At 44.0% G+C, this 16,681-nt stretch overlaps 1 protein-coding gene across 3 annotated transcripts in view; it reads left to right on the forward strand.

Moving 5' to 3' along the window:
* The window catches only part of RMDN3 (regulator of microtubule dynamics 3), a 30,159-nt gene that overhangs the window by 2,869 nt on the left and 10,609 nt on the right, over nucleotides 1-16,681 (forward strand). Inside the window, exons 1-6 of one of the 3 annotated variants that reach the window (XM_071559213.1) lie at nucleotides 3,622-3,818; nucleotides 5,418-5,640; nucleotides 6,496-6,642; nucleotides 10,584-10,860; nucleotides 11,618-11,720; nucleotides 14,103-14,163. In XM_071559213.1, the coding sequence (XP_071415314.1) occupies nucleotides 3,662-3,818; nucleotides 5,418-5,640; nucleotides 6,496-6,642; nucleotides 10,584-10,860; nucleotides 11,618-11,720; nucleotides 14,103-14,163 (968 nt within the window). In that variant the 5' untranslated portion in view covers nucleotides 3,622-3,661. Of the gene's footprint in view, nucleotides 1-3,621; nucleotides 3,819-5,417; nucleotides 5,641-6,495; nucleotides 6,643-10,583; nucleotides 10,861-11,617; nucleotides 11,721-14,102; nucleotides 14,164-16,681 lie in introns of those variants that run through there. The other 2 variants (XM_071559214.1, XM_071559215.1) reach the window with 2 other exon arrangements.

Consider the following 16,681-nt stretch of genomic DNA (forward strand, 5'->3'; position numbering starts at 1 on the left):
GGTAAAGGTGCAGATACAGGTGTAACTGCAGGAACAGGCACAGGTGTAACTGTAGGTTCAGGTACATGTGCAGGTGAACTGCAGGTACAGGTACAGGTGTAAGTGTAGGTACATGGACAAATAAAGGTACAGGTGTGGCTGCAGGTACAGGTACATGTACAGGTTACAGGTGTAACTGCAGGTACAGGTACAGGTGTAAGTGTAGGTACATGGACAAATAAAGGTACAGGTGTGGCTGCAGGTACAGGTACATGTACAGGTTACAGGTGTAACTGCAGGTACAGGTACAGGTGTAAGTGTAGGTACATGGACAAATAAAGGTACAGGTGTGGCTGCAGGTACAGGTACATGTACAGGTTACAGGTGTAACTGCAGGTACAGGTACAGGTGTAAGTGTAGGTACATGGACAAATAAAGGTACAGGTGTGGCTGCAGGTACAGGTACATGTACAGGTTACAGGTGTAACTGCAGGCACAGGTACAGGTGTGGCTGCAGGTACAGGCACATATCCAGGTACAGGTGTAACTGCAGGCACAGGTACATGTGCACAGGTACAGATATATGTGTAACTGCAGGTGCGGGTACATACATGCACAGGAACATACATGTACAGGTGTAACTGCAGGTGCAGGTACATGTACACAGGTGCAGGTGTAACTGCAAGCACAGGTACAAGAACACATGTACAGGTGTAACTGCAGGCAGAAGTACATGCATGTAGAAGTACATCCATGTACAGGTGTAACTGCAGGCACAAGCACATACAAGCACAGGTATATCCATGTATGGGTATATCCATGTACAGGTGTAACTTCAGGCACAGGTACATACATGTGCAGGCACATCCATGTACAGGTGTAACTGCAGGCACAGGTACATCCATGTACATGTGTAACTACAGGCACAGGTACATCCATGTACAGGTACATCCATGTACAGGTGTAACTGCAGGCACAGGTACATCCATGTACAGGTACATCCATGTACAGGTGTAACTGCAGGCACAGGTACATCCATGTACATGTGTAACTACAGGCACAGGTACATCCATGTCCAGGTACATCCATGTCCAGGTACATCCATGTAGAGGTGTAACTGCAGGCACAGCTACATCCATGTCCAGGTACATCCATGTACAGGTGTAACTGCAGGCACAGGTACATCCATGTGCAGGTGTAACTACAGGCACAGGTACATCTATGTCCAGGTACATCCATGTGCAGGTGTAACTGCAGGCACAGGTACATCCATGTCCAGGTACACCCATGTCCAGGTACATCCATGTACAGGTGTAACTACAGGCACAGGTACATCTATGTCCAGGTACATCCATGTACAGGTGTAACTGCAGGCACAGGTACATCCATGTTCAGGTACATCCATGTACAGGTACATCCATGTACAGGTGTAACTGCAGGGACAGGTACATCCATGTCCAGGTACATCCATGTCCAGCTACATACATGTACAGGTGTAACTGCAGGCACAGGTACATCTATGTGCAGGTACATCCATGCCCAGGTACATCCATGTACAGGTGTAACTACAGGCACAGGTACATCTATGTCCAGGTACATCCATGTACAGGTGTAACTGCAGGCACAGGTACATCCATGTCCAGGTACACCCATGTCCACGTACATACATGTCCAGGTGTAACTTCAGGCACAGGTACATACATGTACAGGTGTAACTGCAGGGACAGGTACATCCATGTCCAGGTACATCCATGTCCAGGTACATACATGTACAGGTGTAACTGCAGGCACAGGTACATCCATGTCCAGGTACATCCATGTCCAGGTACATCCATGCCCAGGTACATCCATGTACAGGTGTAACTTCAGGCACAGGTACATACATGTACAGGTACATCCATGTACCTGTAACTGCAGGCACAGGTACATCCATGTACATGTGTAACTACAGGCACAGGTACATCCATGTCCAGGTACATCCATGTCCAGGTACATACATGTACAGGTGTAACTGCAGGCACAGGTACATCCATGTCCAGGTATATCCATGTGCAGGTGTAACTGCAGGCACAGGTACATCCATGTCCAGGTACATCCATGTCCCGGTACATACATGTACAGGTGTAACTACAGGCACAGGTACATCCATGTCCAGGTATATCCATGTGCAGGTGTAACTGCAGGCACAGGTACATCGATGTCCAGGTACATCTATGTCCAGGTACATCCATGTAGAGGTGTAACTGCAGGCACAGCTACATCCATGTCCAGGTACATCCATGTCCAGGTGCATACATGTACAGGTGTAACTGCAGGCACAGGTATATACATGTACAGGTACATCCATGTACAGGTGTAACCGCAGGCACAGCTACATCCATGTCCAGGTACATCCATGTCCAGGTACATCCATGCCAGGTACATCCATGTACAGGTGTAACTGCAGGCACAGGTACATACATGTACAGGTACATCCATGTACCTGTAACTGCAGGCACAGGTACATCCATGTACAGGTGTAACTGCAGGCACAGGTACATCCATGTACATGTGTAACTACAGGCACAGGTACATCCATGTCCAGGTACATCCATGTCCAGGTACATCCATGTAGAGGTGTAACTGCAGGCACAGGTACATCCATGTCCAGGTACATACATGTACAGGTACATACATGTACAGGTGTAACTGCAGGCACAGGTACACACATGTACAGGTACATCCATGTACAGGTGTAACTGCAGGCACAGGTACATACATGTACAGGTACATCCATGTCCAGGTACATCCATGCCCAGGTACATCCATGTACAGGTGTAACTGCAGGCACAGGTACATACATGTACAGGTACATCCATGTACCTGTAACTGCAGGCACAGGTACATCCATGTACAGGTGTAACTGCAGGCACAGGTACATCCATGTACATGTGTAACTACAGGCACAGGTACATCCATGTCCAGGTACATCCATGTACAGGTGTAACTGCAGGCACAGGTACATCCATGTCCAGGTACATCCATGTACAGGTGTAACTGCAGGCACAGGTACATCCATGTCCAGGTACATCCATGTACACGTGTAACTGCAGGCACAGGTACATCCATGCCCAGGTATATCCATGTGCAGGTGTAACTGCAGGCACAGGTACATCCATGTCCAGGTACATTCATGTCCAGGTACATCCATGTATAGGTACATACATGTACAGGTGTAACTGCAGGCACAGGTACATCCATGTCCAGGTACATCCATGTACAGGTGTAACTGCAGGCAGAGGTACATCCATGTCCAGGTACATCTATGTCCAGGTACATCCATGTACAGGTGTAACTGCAGGCACAGGTACATCCATGTCCAGGTACATCTATGTCCAGGTACATCCATGTACAGGTGTAACTGCAGGCACAGGTACATCCATGTCCAGGTACATACATATACAGGTACATCCATGTACAGGTGTAACTACAGGCACAGGTACATCCATGTCCAGGTACATCCATGTCCACGTACATCCATGTCCAGGTACATACATGTACACGTGTAACTCCACGTGCCCGTGCCGGTGTGGGCGTGGCCGCCCCGCCCCGCCCCCTTCGGGCGCGGCCTCGCGCCATTGGCCGGCCGGCGGTGACGTCATCGACGCGCGCGGCGGTGCCGTGCGCGGTGCCCGCGGCCGCCATGGCGGTGCCCGTGGCCGTGGCCACCGCTGTGCCCGCCCGGGCCGGACCGCGTCTCGCCCTGGCCCTGGGGCTCGGGGCGAGTGCCGGCATCGGCCTCGGGCTGCTCTGGGCTTTGCGCCGCCGCTGGAAGAAGGCGGCGGGGCCGCCGACACACGGTACGGGCGGGAGGGGCCGGCGGGGAAGCGTGTACGGAATGGGGTTGGGGTAGCGGAGAGTGAGGGTGGAGTGGGCTTGGAATGGGGGAAGTGAGGTCGGAATGGGGAGAATGAGGCCGGAAGGGGAGGGTAGGAATGGAATAGGTGGAGTGGGGCTGGAATAGGGGAAATGGGGCTGGAATAGGTGAAGTGGGGATGGGATAGGGAGAGTGGGGCTGGAATAGCCGGAGTGGAGTTAGAATGGGAGGAATGGCGTTGGAATAGGTGGAATGGAGCTGGAATAATTAGAAGTGGGGTTGGGATAGGGAGAGTGGGGCTGGAATAGCTGGAGTGGAGTTGAAATGGGAGGAATGGCGTTGGAATAGGTGGAATGGGGCTGGAATAATTAGAAGTGGGGTTGGGATAGGGAGAGTGGGGCTGGAATAGCAGGAATGGCGTTGGAATAGGTGGAATGGGGCTGGAATAATTAGAAGTGGGGTTGGGATAGGGAGAGTGGGGCTGGAATAGCAGGAATGGCGTTGGAATAGGTGGAATGGGGCTGGAATAATTAGAAGTGGGGTTGGGATAGGGAGAGTGGGGCTGGAATAGCAGGAATGGCGTTGGAATAGGTGGAATGGGGCTGGAATAATTAGAAGTGGGGTTGGGATAGGGAGAGTGGGGCTGGAATAGCAGGAATGGCGTTGGAATAGGTGGAATGGGGCTGGAATAATTAGAAGTGGGGTTGGGATAGGGAGAGTGGGGCTGGAATAGCAGGAATGGAGTTGGAATGGGAGGAATAGCGTTGGAATAGGTGGAATGGGGCTGGAATAATTAGAAGTGGGGTTGGGATAGGGAGAATAGGGCTGGAATAGGAGGAATGAGGCTAGAAGAGTGGAAATGGGCTTGGAATAGGGGGGAATGGAGCTGGAATAGAGGGAATGAGGATGGAATAGGGAGCAGTGTGGTTGGGATAGGGGGAAATGAGGCTGGGATGCTGGTGTCAGCTCACAACCCTGGATTTGCTGTTTTCTATCCACATCTGTGCAAAACTTCGGGAATGGAAAGTGAAACTGTTTTCACAGTGATCCTTATGGAATCTTGGAATGGTTGGGGTTGGAAGGGACCTGAAAGCTCATCCCATTCCAGCCCCTGCCATGGACAGGGATATGTTCTACCAGCCCAGGTTGCTCCAAGCCCTGTCCAGCCTGGCCTTGGACACTCCCAGGGATGGGGCACCCACAGCTTCTCTGGGCAACCTGTGCCAGGGCCTGCCCACCCTCCCAGGGAAGAATTCCTTCCCAATATCCCATCTAACCCTGCCCTCTGTCAGTGGGAAGCCATTCCCCTTGTCCTGTCACTCCAGGCCTTTGTCCCATGTCCCTCCCCAGCTTTCTTGGAGCCCTTTAGGCACTGGAAGGAGCTCTGAGGTCTCCCCAGAGCCTCTTCTTCTCCAGGCTGAACAATCCCAGTTCTCCCAGGAGAAAAGCCTGGGATGATTACAGGTGCTGCATCCCTCTAATCATCTTAGTGGCCCTATCAAACCTCATGTCCTGTATCCCATGCCAACAGAACTGCAGTCTGATTTCCCACATGGAATCCTCTCCCATGTTCCCCTACCAGCCCCGTCCTCCTCTGGGCCAGCCCAAGCCATGCCCGGAGCGCCGATCCCTGCGGAGGGCACAGCCGGGGCCGTGCACACCCCTCTGCTGGGGCAGGACGAGCAGCTGGAGCTGCTGGAGCGCCTGGACTTCGTGGTGAGGAACCTCGTGGAGCTGCGGAGAGAAGTGGAGGAGCTGCGGAACAGCCTCCAGCACCTGGCGGTGGAGATCGTGGGGGAAGTCAGGTGTGCCAGCCCTGCCCCTCCTGGCCTTTGTCCTTCACCCCACAGCACGGCCAGACATCCATGGAATCCCACAATCATGGAATGGTTTGGTTGGGAGGCACCTTAAAGCCCACCCCACCTGCCACTATCCCAGGTTTCTCCAGGCCCCGTCTGACCTGGCTTTGGACACTTCCAGGGATGCCATGGTAAATTTGGATATCCAAAAATGGAAAAAGTGTCTCTTCAGTTTTCTCTGGCCTTGACCTCCAGTGAAGATAGTTGGTGTTCAGACAGAGCTGGAATTTTCCTTAGGGAATATCAAGAGTGACACCTGCTTCATGTGGTAGACTGGGAAGATTGTCTGTCCCTCAAAGAAATCTGGAATGGTTTGGGTGGGAAGGGACCTTAAAGCTCATCCAGTCCTACCCCCTGCCTTGGGCAGAGACACCTCCCATTATCCCAGGTTGCTCCAACATGGCCTTGGACATTTCCAGGGCTGGGGCAGCCACACCTTCTATGGGAAATCCATTCCAGGGCCTCACAGGGAGAAATTCCATCCCAATATCCAAGTTAAATTTCCCCTCCATCAGTTTGAACCCATTGCTCCTTGTCCTGTCACTCCAGTTGCTGATGAAGTGGCCTGAGGGATATTGTATATATGGATTATACGTGGATTGTATATGGACCAAGACTTGCTTTTCTTGGAGAATATGACTGGGAGTGGGATGTTTGTATAAGCCAGAGTAAATCCCATTGTGAATTCTTTGGATATAAAAGGGAATTGGACAGAGTCTGCTGGAGAGGAGAAGGGAAGAGAAACAGCAGGTTGTTTCACCACCAAATACTCATTTCCTTCTCCTTTTCCATCCCTCACAGGTCCCATCTGGAGGAAACCCAGCGAGTGAGTCGCAGGAGGAGGTTCCCCTTCCCCAGAGAGAGAAGTGACTCCACAGGCTCCAGCTCCATTTATTTCACAGCCAGCTCAGGGAATGCCAACACGGATGATGGAGAGAGTGAAGGGGGGTAAGCAGAGCACCAGCCCAGAAGCACCTCAGGGGGGCTTTGCTGCCACTTCTGAGCAGTTTGTAACAGAAAGGAAGGGAGGTTTTTTCTCCACTGTGTGTCTGTCAGGCTGTTTTAATTTGCTTTTGTTAATGTGTTACTGCCAGAGCCAGACTGAGAGATCTACAACAACCCTGCATTTTAGAGAAAGAAAAAATACACACATATATATCTATCTATATATATATGGAGAGGAGTTTTTTAAGGAGTAATTTGTTTAAGGAACCTTACAGAAAGAAGGGAAGTATAAGTCCAGCCTGGGACTGGAGTGAGAAGAGTTTAGAAATAAAATTTCCAGACAATAATGTATTTTAGAGGGTCTGGAAAACTTGAGAAAGTCCAGAATGTGTTAACTGAATGTCCCCAATTAACTGAATGTCTTCAACTAGGGTATTTCTTAGTATTTTTCTTACTGTGAGATCAGTTGTGTTAAGTTTGTAGAATTTAAAATCAGGTTAAAATTATAAAATCACAGAATCACAGAATACCCTGAGGTGGAAGGGACCCAGTAGGATCATCCAAGTCCAGCTCCTGGCCCTGCACAGGACAGAAAATTACTGACTAGTTTAAGAACTTCATTAAATACAACAGTGTAGCTTTAGCTGTATTCATATTTCCCAGGGCTGTTGAAATGTACATGTAATTTAAAGAGAGATTTTATAGCCATGGGAACATCTGGGGCGATTTGGACACAATGGGGAGTAGCCACATGACCTGTGAGCTGGTGCCAGCACTTGGCAACAGGGATTTGTCTTCTCAGGACAAAAAACGTGGATCTGCAGGAGGGCAACTGCCCTTAAATGTTGTCATTTTGGTGTTTGTCTGTAATAACTGGAGTTGGTGAGGCAGGAGAGGGCTGGTGTGTTCTCACTGGGGTTGTAGAGCTTCATTCATCTGGAGTGGGTGTTGGAATGAGAGGGAAGTTGGAGAGGGAGTGATTCATGATGGTGTAATGGGGAACGAGGGTGCAGAACAGATTTTAAAGCACATCGTTGGTTCTGAAGACAAGACTTGGCTATTTGGGTAACAACAGATGCACTGAGTCATCAGGGTGACAGTGGTTTGGGGAAATTGATGGAAAAGTTGGGATTTGTCCACCAAACCAGCCTGGGGTGTCCTCTGCTCATAGTTGTGGCAGAGGCCAAGAATTCAGAGGTTCAGAGGAGGCACCTCTTTAGGGGACCAGAGTGTGTCTTACTGCAAAATCTCATTACTTTACTGGGAATCCAGTGATGGCTGGAGAAGTTCTTACATTTTAATTAAAATCTGTAATTAGAGCTCTCATCTGATTTAAAGAAAACTGGAATAATGTCATTTCTCCCTCTGGTCCTCCACAAACAGGTATAATGGCAGTCTGTTCAGGACCAGCTGCCTCTTGTGTGCAGTACAGTCTGGTAGAGATGTAAATGTACTTGAAAAGTAGCATTTTTAGCCTTAAAATCAGGGTAGGAAATGTAAGTGTTGGAAAAAACTACTGAGGCTTTGGAGCAGCCACTGGGAGGAAGAAGGACACTGTTCCCAACAGATAAATTTCAGCTCAGTGTTCCTTGCTGGCAGCTGAATTATTTTAATGAAGCTCAGAACAAAGGACTCCCATTTCATCTTTATTTTATGAACCACATGGACATGAGCAGATTCTCCAGTTCCATACACAATTCCCCAAAATCACTGTGAGCTTTCAGAGGTTTTGGGCTGTTTAATTTCCCTGTGTGGCTTTTGGGCTTCTTTGCCTCCTCTTTCCACGTTCCAGAAAGTCTGTTTTCCTTCAGGATGTGTTTTAGCCAGAGGCCATCCTAAGGCATTCCAGAACTTTCCCTCTTTGTAAACTCAGGAGGACAGGCTGATAACATCTAAATGCTTTAATGTCCCTGCAGGCTTTGAGTTTGTCCTTTCCCTTGTCTTTTTGACTGGGAGAAAACACAGGGATTCTTTTGAGCTGAAGAACTTAAATCTTGCCAGCTGCCAGGAAAATGTGGGTTAGGATGGGGAAATTGGGGAATTTTGGGAGTTTGTGTTTAACAACTGAAAATGAGGTAGTGTAGAGAACTAATAATATTATATCTTAATGATGAATCATAAGAAATGAAGCTTTTAATGTGAGACAGAGCTCTACCAGTGTCACCTACCCCTGTGTTGCTGCATTATCCATGAATTCAGTGGCATGTCCAGCATGGCTCCCTTGCTTTCCTGTCTTTGCTGACTCTATTCCTTGCCTTAAAATGTTTCAGTACAAAAATGGTGGGTTTGAAATTTCTGGTTGAGGGTTGCAGGCTGTGCTGAGCGAGGGTGTTGGTTCACCCTCTGCCAGAGAGGGAAATACTTGAGAATTATGGATTCTTGGAAAAGTGAAGCTTTGATAGCCAGATGTGTCTTGTTATCAATGGGTGGGTGAGGTACTGCCACTGGCTCCTTCAGATACAGGCTGGGGGACTTATCTGTGTTCCCAGACAAAGGCAGGATCAAAGGGCTGGTCCTTGGAGGAGGAATCCAGCCAGGACTCAGTGCTGGATGTGCCCAGTGAATTTAATTCTAGCAGAACTGGTAAAGTTGTCTTGTTGCTCACTGAAATAAATCCATGTATTAAAGTGCATATTTTGGAATTACTGCCTGATTTGTGCCTGTTTTGCATTTAAGAGCTTGCAGGTCAATGTGAGGGGGACAAATAATCTTCTCTTAAAAGAAATTGGCTCTGTGAGTGGACTCCACCCTGCCATGGTATTTAAATATTAAATTGCCACCTCGGGTGCTGGGGGTGTTTAATTTTAGCCATTTTCAGAACTTTGGATCTGAGCTTTACAGGATCAGGGAGGTTGGAAGATAATTCCAAGGTCATGGAATCCAACCATCACCCTGGCACCGTCATAGCCCCCCCAAAACCATGTCCTGGTTCTTTTGGCTAATTCAGCTGCGAGTCATTCCCTGGGTTTTTGCACGTGTGGTGTCTTTTTGTGGCTCAGCCTTGCTGGATTTCTTGCTGATGGAAAAGAGTTTTGGTGGCCTTGCTGCTGTTGTGCACCTTTTCACCTGGCAGTGGGAATGAGCTGTGTCACATTTAGTGACCACGATAATGGAGGTGGTACAAGGTGTTGTCAGGGGAGCTGCAGTGCCTGAAATTCCCTGGAACAGGCAAAACCCCTCAGGTTATATTTTCCACATGTATTGTTGATGTTCTCTTTTATAATTCATATATTTAACTGAAGAGTCCTGACTCTGGTTTTAGGTGTTAATTCTGTGACAATGAAGTTAGAAGGGCTAAGAGATGCTGGCAGAGTGTGCAGATGAGGTGGAGAAGCTGAGAATCCTGGAATAGTTTTGGGGGGAAAGGTACCTTAAAGCTCATCCAGTTCCACCCCTCTGCCTTGGGCTGGGGCACCTTAGAATCACAGAATCAGTTGGGTTGGAAGAGACCTCTGAAATCATCAAGTCCAACCGTTAATCCAATCCCACTTTGATTACCAGATCATGGCACTCAGTGCCACGTCCAGTCTCACCTTAAAAACCTCCAGGGTTGGAGAATCCACCCCCTCTCTGGGCAGCCCAGTCCAATGCCTGAACACTCTCTCTGGAAAGAACTTCTTCCTGATATCCAACCTAAACCTCCCCTGGCAGAGCCTAAGCTCCTGCCCTCTTGTCCTACTGTTGGTTGCCTGAGAGGAGACCAATCCCCACCTTTGAGGTTGCTCAAAACCAGCTTGTGACAACTTCTGAGGGCCTTTTGTCCTTCAGTGTTCTGAGCTTTCCTTCAGCTTTCCTTCAGATTTTGTGATATATTGCATGAGAAACAGTGATTGCTCCAAGAAATCCAAGATTGAGACACTTGGGTTAGGCAGGATAAATTAAGATACTCCTTTTCCTCTATTAGGAAGGGCTCCTAAAATGATGTTGTGTTTTTGCTCCCAAAGTTACACCACAGCCAACGCCGAGTCCGACTACGACCGGGAGTCGGAGCGGGAGAGCGAGGAAGGGGAGGACGAAGTGAGCTGTGACACGGTGCGGACGGTGCGACGGGATTCCCTGGATCTCGGCCCGGAGGAGGAGGAGAACCTCCAGAGCGTGGATTCCTCGCTGGAGGAGGGGCTGGAGCAGCTCCTGCAGCAGGCTGACCGCCTGCACGACGGGGACGAGCGGGACAGGAGAGAGGGGTTCCAGCTGCTCCTCAACAACAAGCTGGCGGTAAAGGTGCCTCGCTGTGTTTTCCAGCAGTGATTCCCTGTGCCAGAGAAGGTTTGGGTTGGACAGCAGGAGGAATTTCTTCGCTGAGAGGCCAATCTTGTCACTGAGTTCCACATCCAGATGTTCCTTGGACACTTCCAGGGATGGCAATTCCACCACCTCCCCAGGCCCCTTCCAATGCCTGACCACCCTTTCTGTGAAAGAATTCCTCCTGATGTGCAACCTGAACCTCCCTTGGTGCAACTTGAGGCCATTTCCTCTTGTCCTGTCCCTTGTCCCCTGGGAGAAGAGACAACTCCCCCCCCAGCTCCCCCCTCCTGTCAGGGAGTTGCAGAGAACAAGAACGTCCCCCCTGAGCCTTCTTTTCTCCAGGCTGAGCCCCCCTACTCAATCAGCTGTTCCTGCTGCTCCAGCCCCTTCCCCAGCTCCATTCCCTTCCCTGGACATGCTCCAGCCCCTCAATATCCTCCTTGCCCTGAGGTCCCTCAAGCTGGACACAGGATTTGGGGTGCCCCAGCAGTGCCCGGCTCAGGGGGACAATCCCTGCCCGGTGCTCTGCCCACACTTTGGAACAAACCTGCTCCCCCATCCTCTCTGCTGTGGTTCTGCTTCTTGCACAGTTGGGGCATTTTAAGGTTTAAAAAAAGGCTTTAAAAAAATCCCTGCATGATTTCTACCTTGTGTCCCCGCTCAGTATTAGCTCCTAATTCCCTTTATCCGTGGCAGACTGGCCTGGATCCTTAACATTCCCTTTTTCCCGCAGTATGCAGGGCAGAGGGAATTCCTGTGGCGCCTGGCCCGGGCCCACAGTGACATGTGGGAGCTCACGGAGGACGAGGAGGAGAAACAATCCTACGCCTCTGAGGGTGAGCAGTGCTGGGGCGGGCAGGGAAGGGCTGGCACTGAGCTTTGTAAACCTCCACCTGCAGCTCTGGGCTGCACTCAGGGGTTTGCCATCTAATCTGGTTTTTTACATGAGCAGACGCCACTGCTGGGGTGTTTGATGCTGAAAATTTAAGCATAAACTTTCATATAAGTCTCTATAAATAATTGTTTATGTATAAGTTTAAAATCTGTACTTGCTGGAAGAGTATAAGTAGGTGTAGGTTACTTAAAGATATAGAAGTTTGTTTCTCAAGCCTCACATCCATATCCTCTGTGATAGTAAAATAGATTATAAAATAAATAAATATAAAAGAAATAAATATAAAAGAAATATATAATAAAGAAATATAAAATAAATATATAATAAAGAAATATATAATAAATAAATTATTAAATGGAAAATATATAATGAATAAATATATGATAAAGAAATATATAATAAACAATTACATGATAAATAAATATAAATTAAATAAATATATAATAAATAAATATATGATAAAGAAATATATAATAAACAATTATATGATAAATAAATATAAATTGAATAAATATATAATAAATAAATATAAAAGAAATAAATATAAAATAAATAAATTATAAAATGAAAAATATATAATAAACAAATATATAATAAACAAATATATAATAAACACATAAAATAAATAAATATGTAATAAAGTAAATAAATAGAAAATAAATTATAAAATGAAAACTATATAATAAATAAATATATAATAAATAAATATAAAATGAATAAATGTATAATAAATAAATATAAAGTAAATAAATAGAAAATAAATAAATTATAAAATGAAAACTATATAATAAATAAATATAAAATGAATAAATGTATAATAAATAAATATAAAGTAAATAAATAGAAAATAAATTATAAAATGAAAACTATATAATAAATAAATATAAAATGAATAAATGTATAATAAATAAATATAAAGTAAATAAATAGAAAATAAATTATAAAATGAAAACTATATAATAAATAAATATAAAATGAATAAATGTATAATAAATAAATATAAAGTAAATAAGTAGAAAATAAATAAATTATAAAATGAAAACTATATAATAAATAAATATAAAATGAATAAATGTATAATAAATAAATATAAAGTAAATAAGTAGAAAATAAATAAATTATAAAATGAAAACTATATAATAAATAAATATAAAATGAATAAATGTATAATAAATAAATATAAAGTAAATAAATAGAAAATAAATAAATTATAAAATGAAAACTATATAATAAATAAATATATAATAAACAAATATATATAGTAAATAAATAGAAAATAAATAAATATATAATAAATAAATATAAAGTAAATTAATAGAAAATAATTAAATTATAAAATGAAAAATATATAATAAACAAATCTATAATGAACAAATATATAATAAATATATAATAAATAAATACAAAACGAATAAATATATAATAAATAAATATAAAGCAAATAAATAAATTATAAAATGGGGGAAATGTAATAAATATATAATAAATAAATATATAATGAACAAATATATAGTACATAAATATAAAATAAATAAATATATAATAAATAAAAATAAAGTAAATAAATAGAAAATAACTAAATTGGAAAATGAATAAATATATAATAAATAAATAGATAATAAATAAACATAAAATAAACAAATATATAAAATAAATATATATAAAATAAATATATATATAAAAATACCAATATATAAAATAATACAAATATATAAAATAAATAAATATAAAATAAAGAAGCCTGAGCTGTAACACATTTGATTTTTTGGGTTGCCAGCACGTGCAGATACAAAAAGTCTTATTTTTCAATAGGTGTTTGCTTAGAAGAGTCCCTTTTATTTCATTCCCTCAAATGCATTCACAGGGTTTCAGGTGGGTCAGAGTAGAACAAAAATCATCTTTAGTACAGTTAAGATGTTCAACAAAACATACTAAGCTGAATAATCTCTGCCTTGTTTGTTATGCCTGTAACTGAATAGAGTTAATTCTATAGCTTGTATATAGTTGATATAATACTACAGCTAACATAGCTAATAATATAGTTAATGCTGTAGCTAATGCACTGGAAATCAGTGTAGCCATTTAAACATGGAATTTTCAGTTTTATATGGAATTAGGTGCTTGGTTTGCAGCTTTTTGAGCCTGCAAGAGGATGAAATTATTTACAGGCCATTTTCAGGCCACACGTGTTATAAAATTAACAAATATTATTCTATGCCTATATATGTTTCTGTCTATCTAATATTGCACTCTAACAGCCTCAAAGGAAGAAGTTAGGAGAGAAAGCAGCTGAATTTCTTACCTCTGACTGTCTGTTTTCCAGGGAAGAAGGAGCTGGAACTTGCCTCACAGAGATGGGATCAAAGTGCTGAATGCCACCAGTGGTATGTGACTTCTTACTTCCTGCTTTTAAAAAGTGTAAGAAAAGGATTTGGAGGTTGTTGTGAGCTGAACTGCAGTAAAAAAAATAATAATAAACCACCCCCAACCCAACAAAGCCCCAACAACTTACTTGGTGTTACTTGCAGTGTCCTACACTGATGGTGTTTTCCATAAAAAAAGTCAATTTTGAGAGGTTTGGTTTCTTGGTGTAAGGAATGACTTGGCAGGGAGTGGGTTTTGTGGAGATTGCAGGAATAAACTCTGCTTAGCTTATAGCAATTTAACTGAATTTCTCTGAAGAGTCCTTGGGGAAAAATCTCCCCAGTGGAATAGTGGACTGGTTTGGATACAGGAACAAATCCTCTCGAGGGGTTTGTGGGTCTGCACCTGACACGTGGATGCTCTTTGTGGGATGAGCTTCCAGCTGAGACCTGAGGGAACAAACTATGGATAAAATGAGTTGGGAGGAAGTTCCAGGCTGAGTTTAGATTTCTGTGGCCTGGGAGTGTGGGTTTGGTGCTGTGCCAAATGCCTTCTATTCATCTTCATTCTGGAGAAGGAGAACCATCATTTTTATCAGACAAGGCTTTTGGAGTCTCCTGGAAGTGTTTCCTGGCACTGCTGGTTCATCTCTGGCTTGGAAATGGAGACAGCAGCATTTGGCACCTTTTTTTATTTAAACAAAGGTATTTTATATGTTTGTTCCATGCTAATGGGGGAAATGACCTGCAGTTCAGCCAAGCAAGGTGTTCTGAGCAGCATTTTTAGCCAGGATTTCAGGAGGCAGGTGAGGGGGAAGGACCTTGCTCCCTTCAGGCTTTGCTTCTGACTCATGGATGGAACTGAAAGGATTGCTCTCCTTTTTTTAAAATGACTCCAAAAGAGAGTTTGTGGAGTGGTGCAGGTGGTGAGGGCTGTGCTTTTCTGGTGAGTTCCTCCATGAACAGTGTTTGTCAGCAGTTACTGTGAAGGACAGACTACACTTAAATTAGAATAAAAGTGAAGTTGTTGGGTTTTTTAATGGAAATTACTGGGAAAACAGGATGATGAGTATCTTTACCAAACAAGATCTGTGGTCTTCTAATGAGCAGATTTATTTGGAGGATTGTTTTGTACTACTGGCATCTGAATGAAAGCCTTTATTATCTTAAAAAGACTGTATTTGAATTGTTAGTAATGAATTGCTGTTCTCAATTAAAGCCTTGATAGGAAGGAGGAATTTTGAGGCTGGAAAATCTTCCAAAGATTATGGTGTTGGGCTCTGCTGGCTTAACATCTTGAAAAAATGGGGTTTAGTTGCCAGAGTAAATCCTAAAGTTGGTATTTTACAAAGCAAGGTTCTACTCCAGGGTCTAATACTGATATTTGGCCTTGTAATTCAGAGTTTGGGACAATTCTGGGCTTCTCAGACCCTTTTCCCAGACAGGGATAAGGCTCCTGCACAGCTACATCTTGCATTGAATTCCCCAGAGCAGCTGGAGAAAGGAAACAGCAGAGCAGCCCGTGGGAGGCGTGGGATTTCTTGAGAATGAATATGTAATTCCCTTTATCAGCACAGAAATTGTTATTTACTGCCATGAATAGAACAGGAAATTACTCCCTTCCCAGCTCTGAGGTGGTCACAAGCTGGTTTAATTGGAACCCTTTTTTTATGCTAATTGAATTTATCCTGAGGAGAAAAAACCAGTAAAGGCTTTAAAGCTGTTTTAGGGGTGGATTTGATGCCCCAGCTCTTGGTTTATGTAGAATATTGTTCACTCTTCCTTTAAATTACAGTTTTATTCTGTCATATTTCTCTCTCTAGTACCTAATTCCTTTTGTGAAAACCCTAATCCTTTATTATCTCTTGTCACAGGGAATAATTTATTATCTCTCACCACCCACATTGTCTTTCCCATATTATTCTCGCTGTTCCATGAATTTTTCCAGACAAAAGTGAAGGAATTCAGTGCACAACACAAGCTGTGGGAGCAGGATGGATTTGTGTAATGCTGGTGGGGTTCTTACTTCCATGTCCATCAGCCAACATCATCCTTCTCTTCCTGTTACATCCTAAATGGCCATTTGAATAGAAACATTCCCAGTTCTTTTCCTGCTGTGTGAAGCCTCATTGTGCAGGTCTGGGCTGCATCTTCATGTGTCCATTATTTCATATTGCTTTTCTGTTTTATCAATTGCCTCTGTTCATCAGGATTCCTTCGGATGAAATTGTGCTGGGTTTTGGTGCTTATTTTGTCTTTTGTGCTTCTTCTTTCCTTCTGCTGCCCAAACCATTCCCAGTTTTATTGGCTGGGGAAGACAGGAGGTACTTTCCATGCAGTGATCATTGCAAGGAAAGCTTTTTCCCTCAGTGCCTCATAGTTGTTGCAATAATTATTGACATTTTAAAGCAACAGGCAAAGAAATTAACTTTGGGAAAGGGAAGGATTCCTGCTGTGTTGGGAGTTAAATGCCTTTGGTACCTTTGGAGCAGATTTGTCTGTCATAGATTGATGGATATTGGAGCAAGTGATTTTAAAG

The sequence above is a fragment of the Pithys albifrons genome, chromosome 6 (assembly GCF_047495875.1).
Source record: "Pithys albifrons albifrons isolate INPA30051 chromosome 6, PitAlb_v1, whole genome shotgun sequence".
In the NCBI taxonomy this organism is placed as follows: Eukaryota; Metazoa; Chordata; class Aves; order Passeriformes; family Thamnophilidae; genus Pithys; species Pithys albifrons.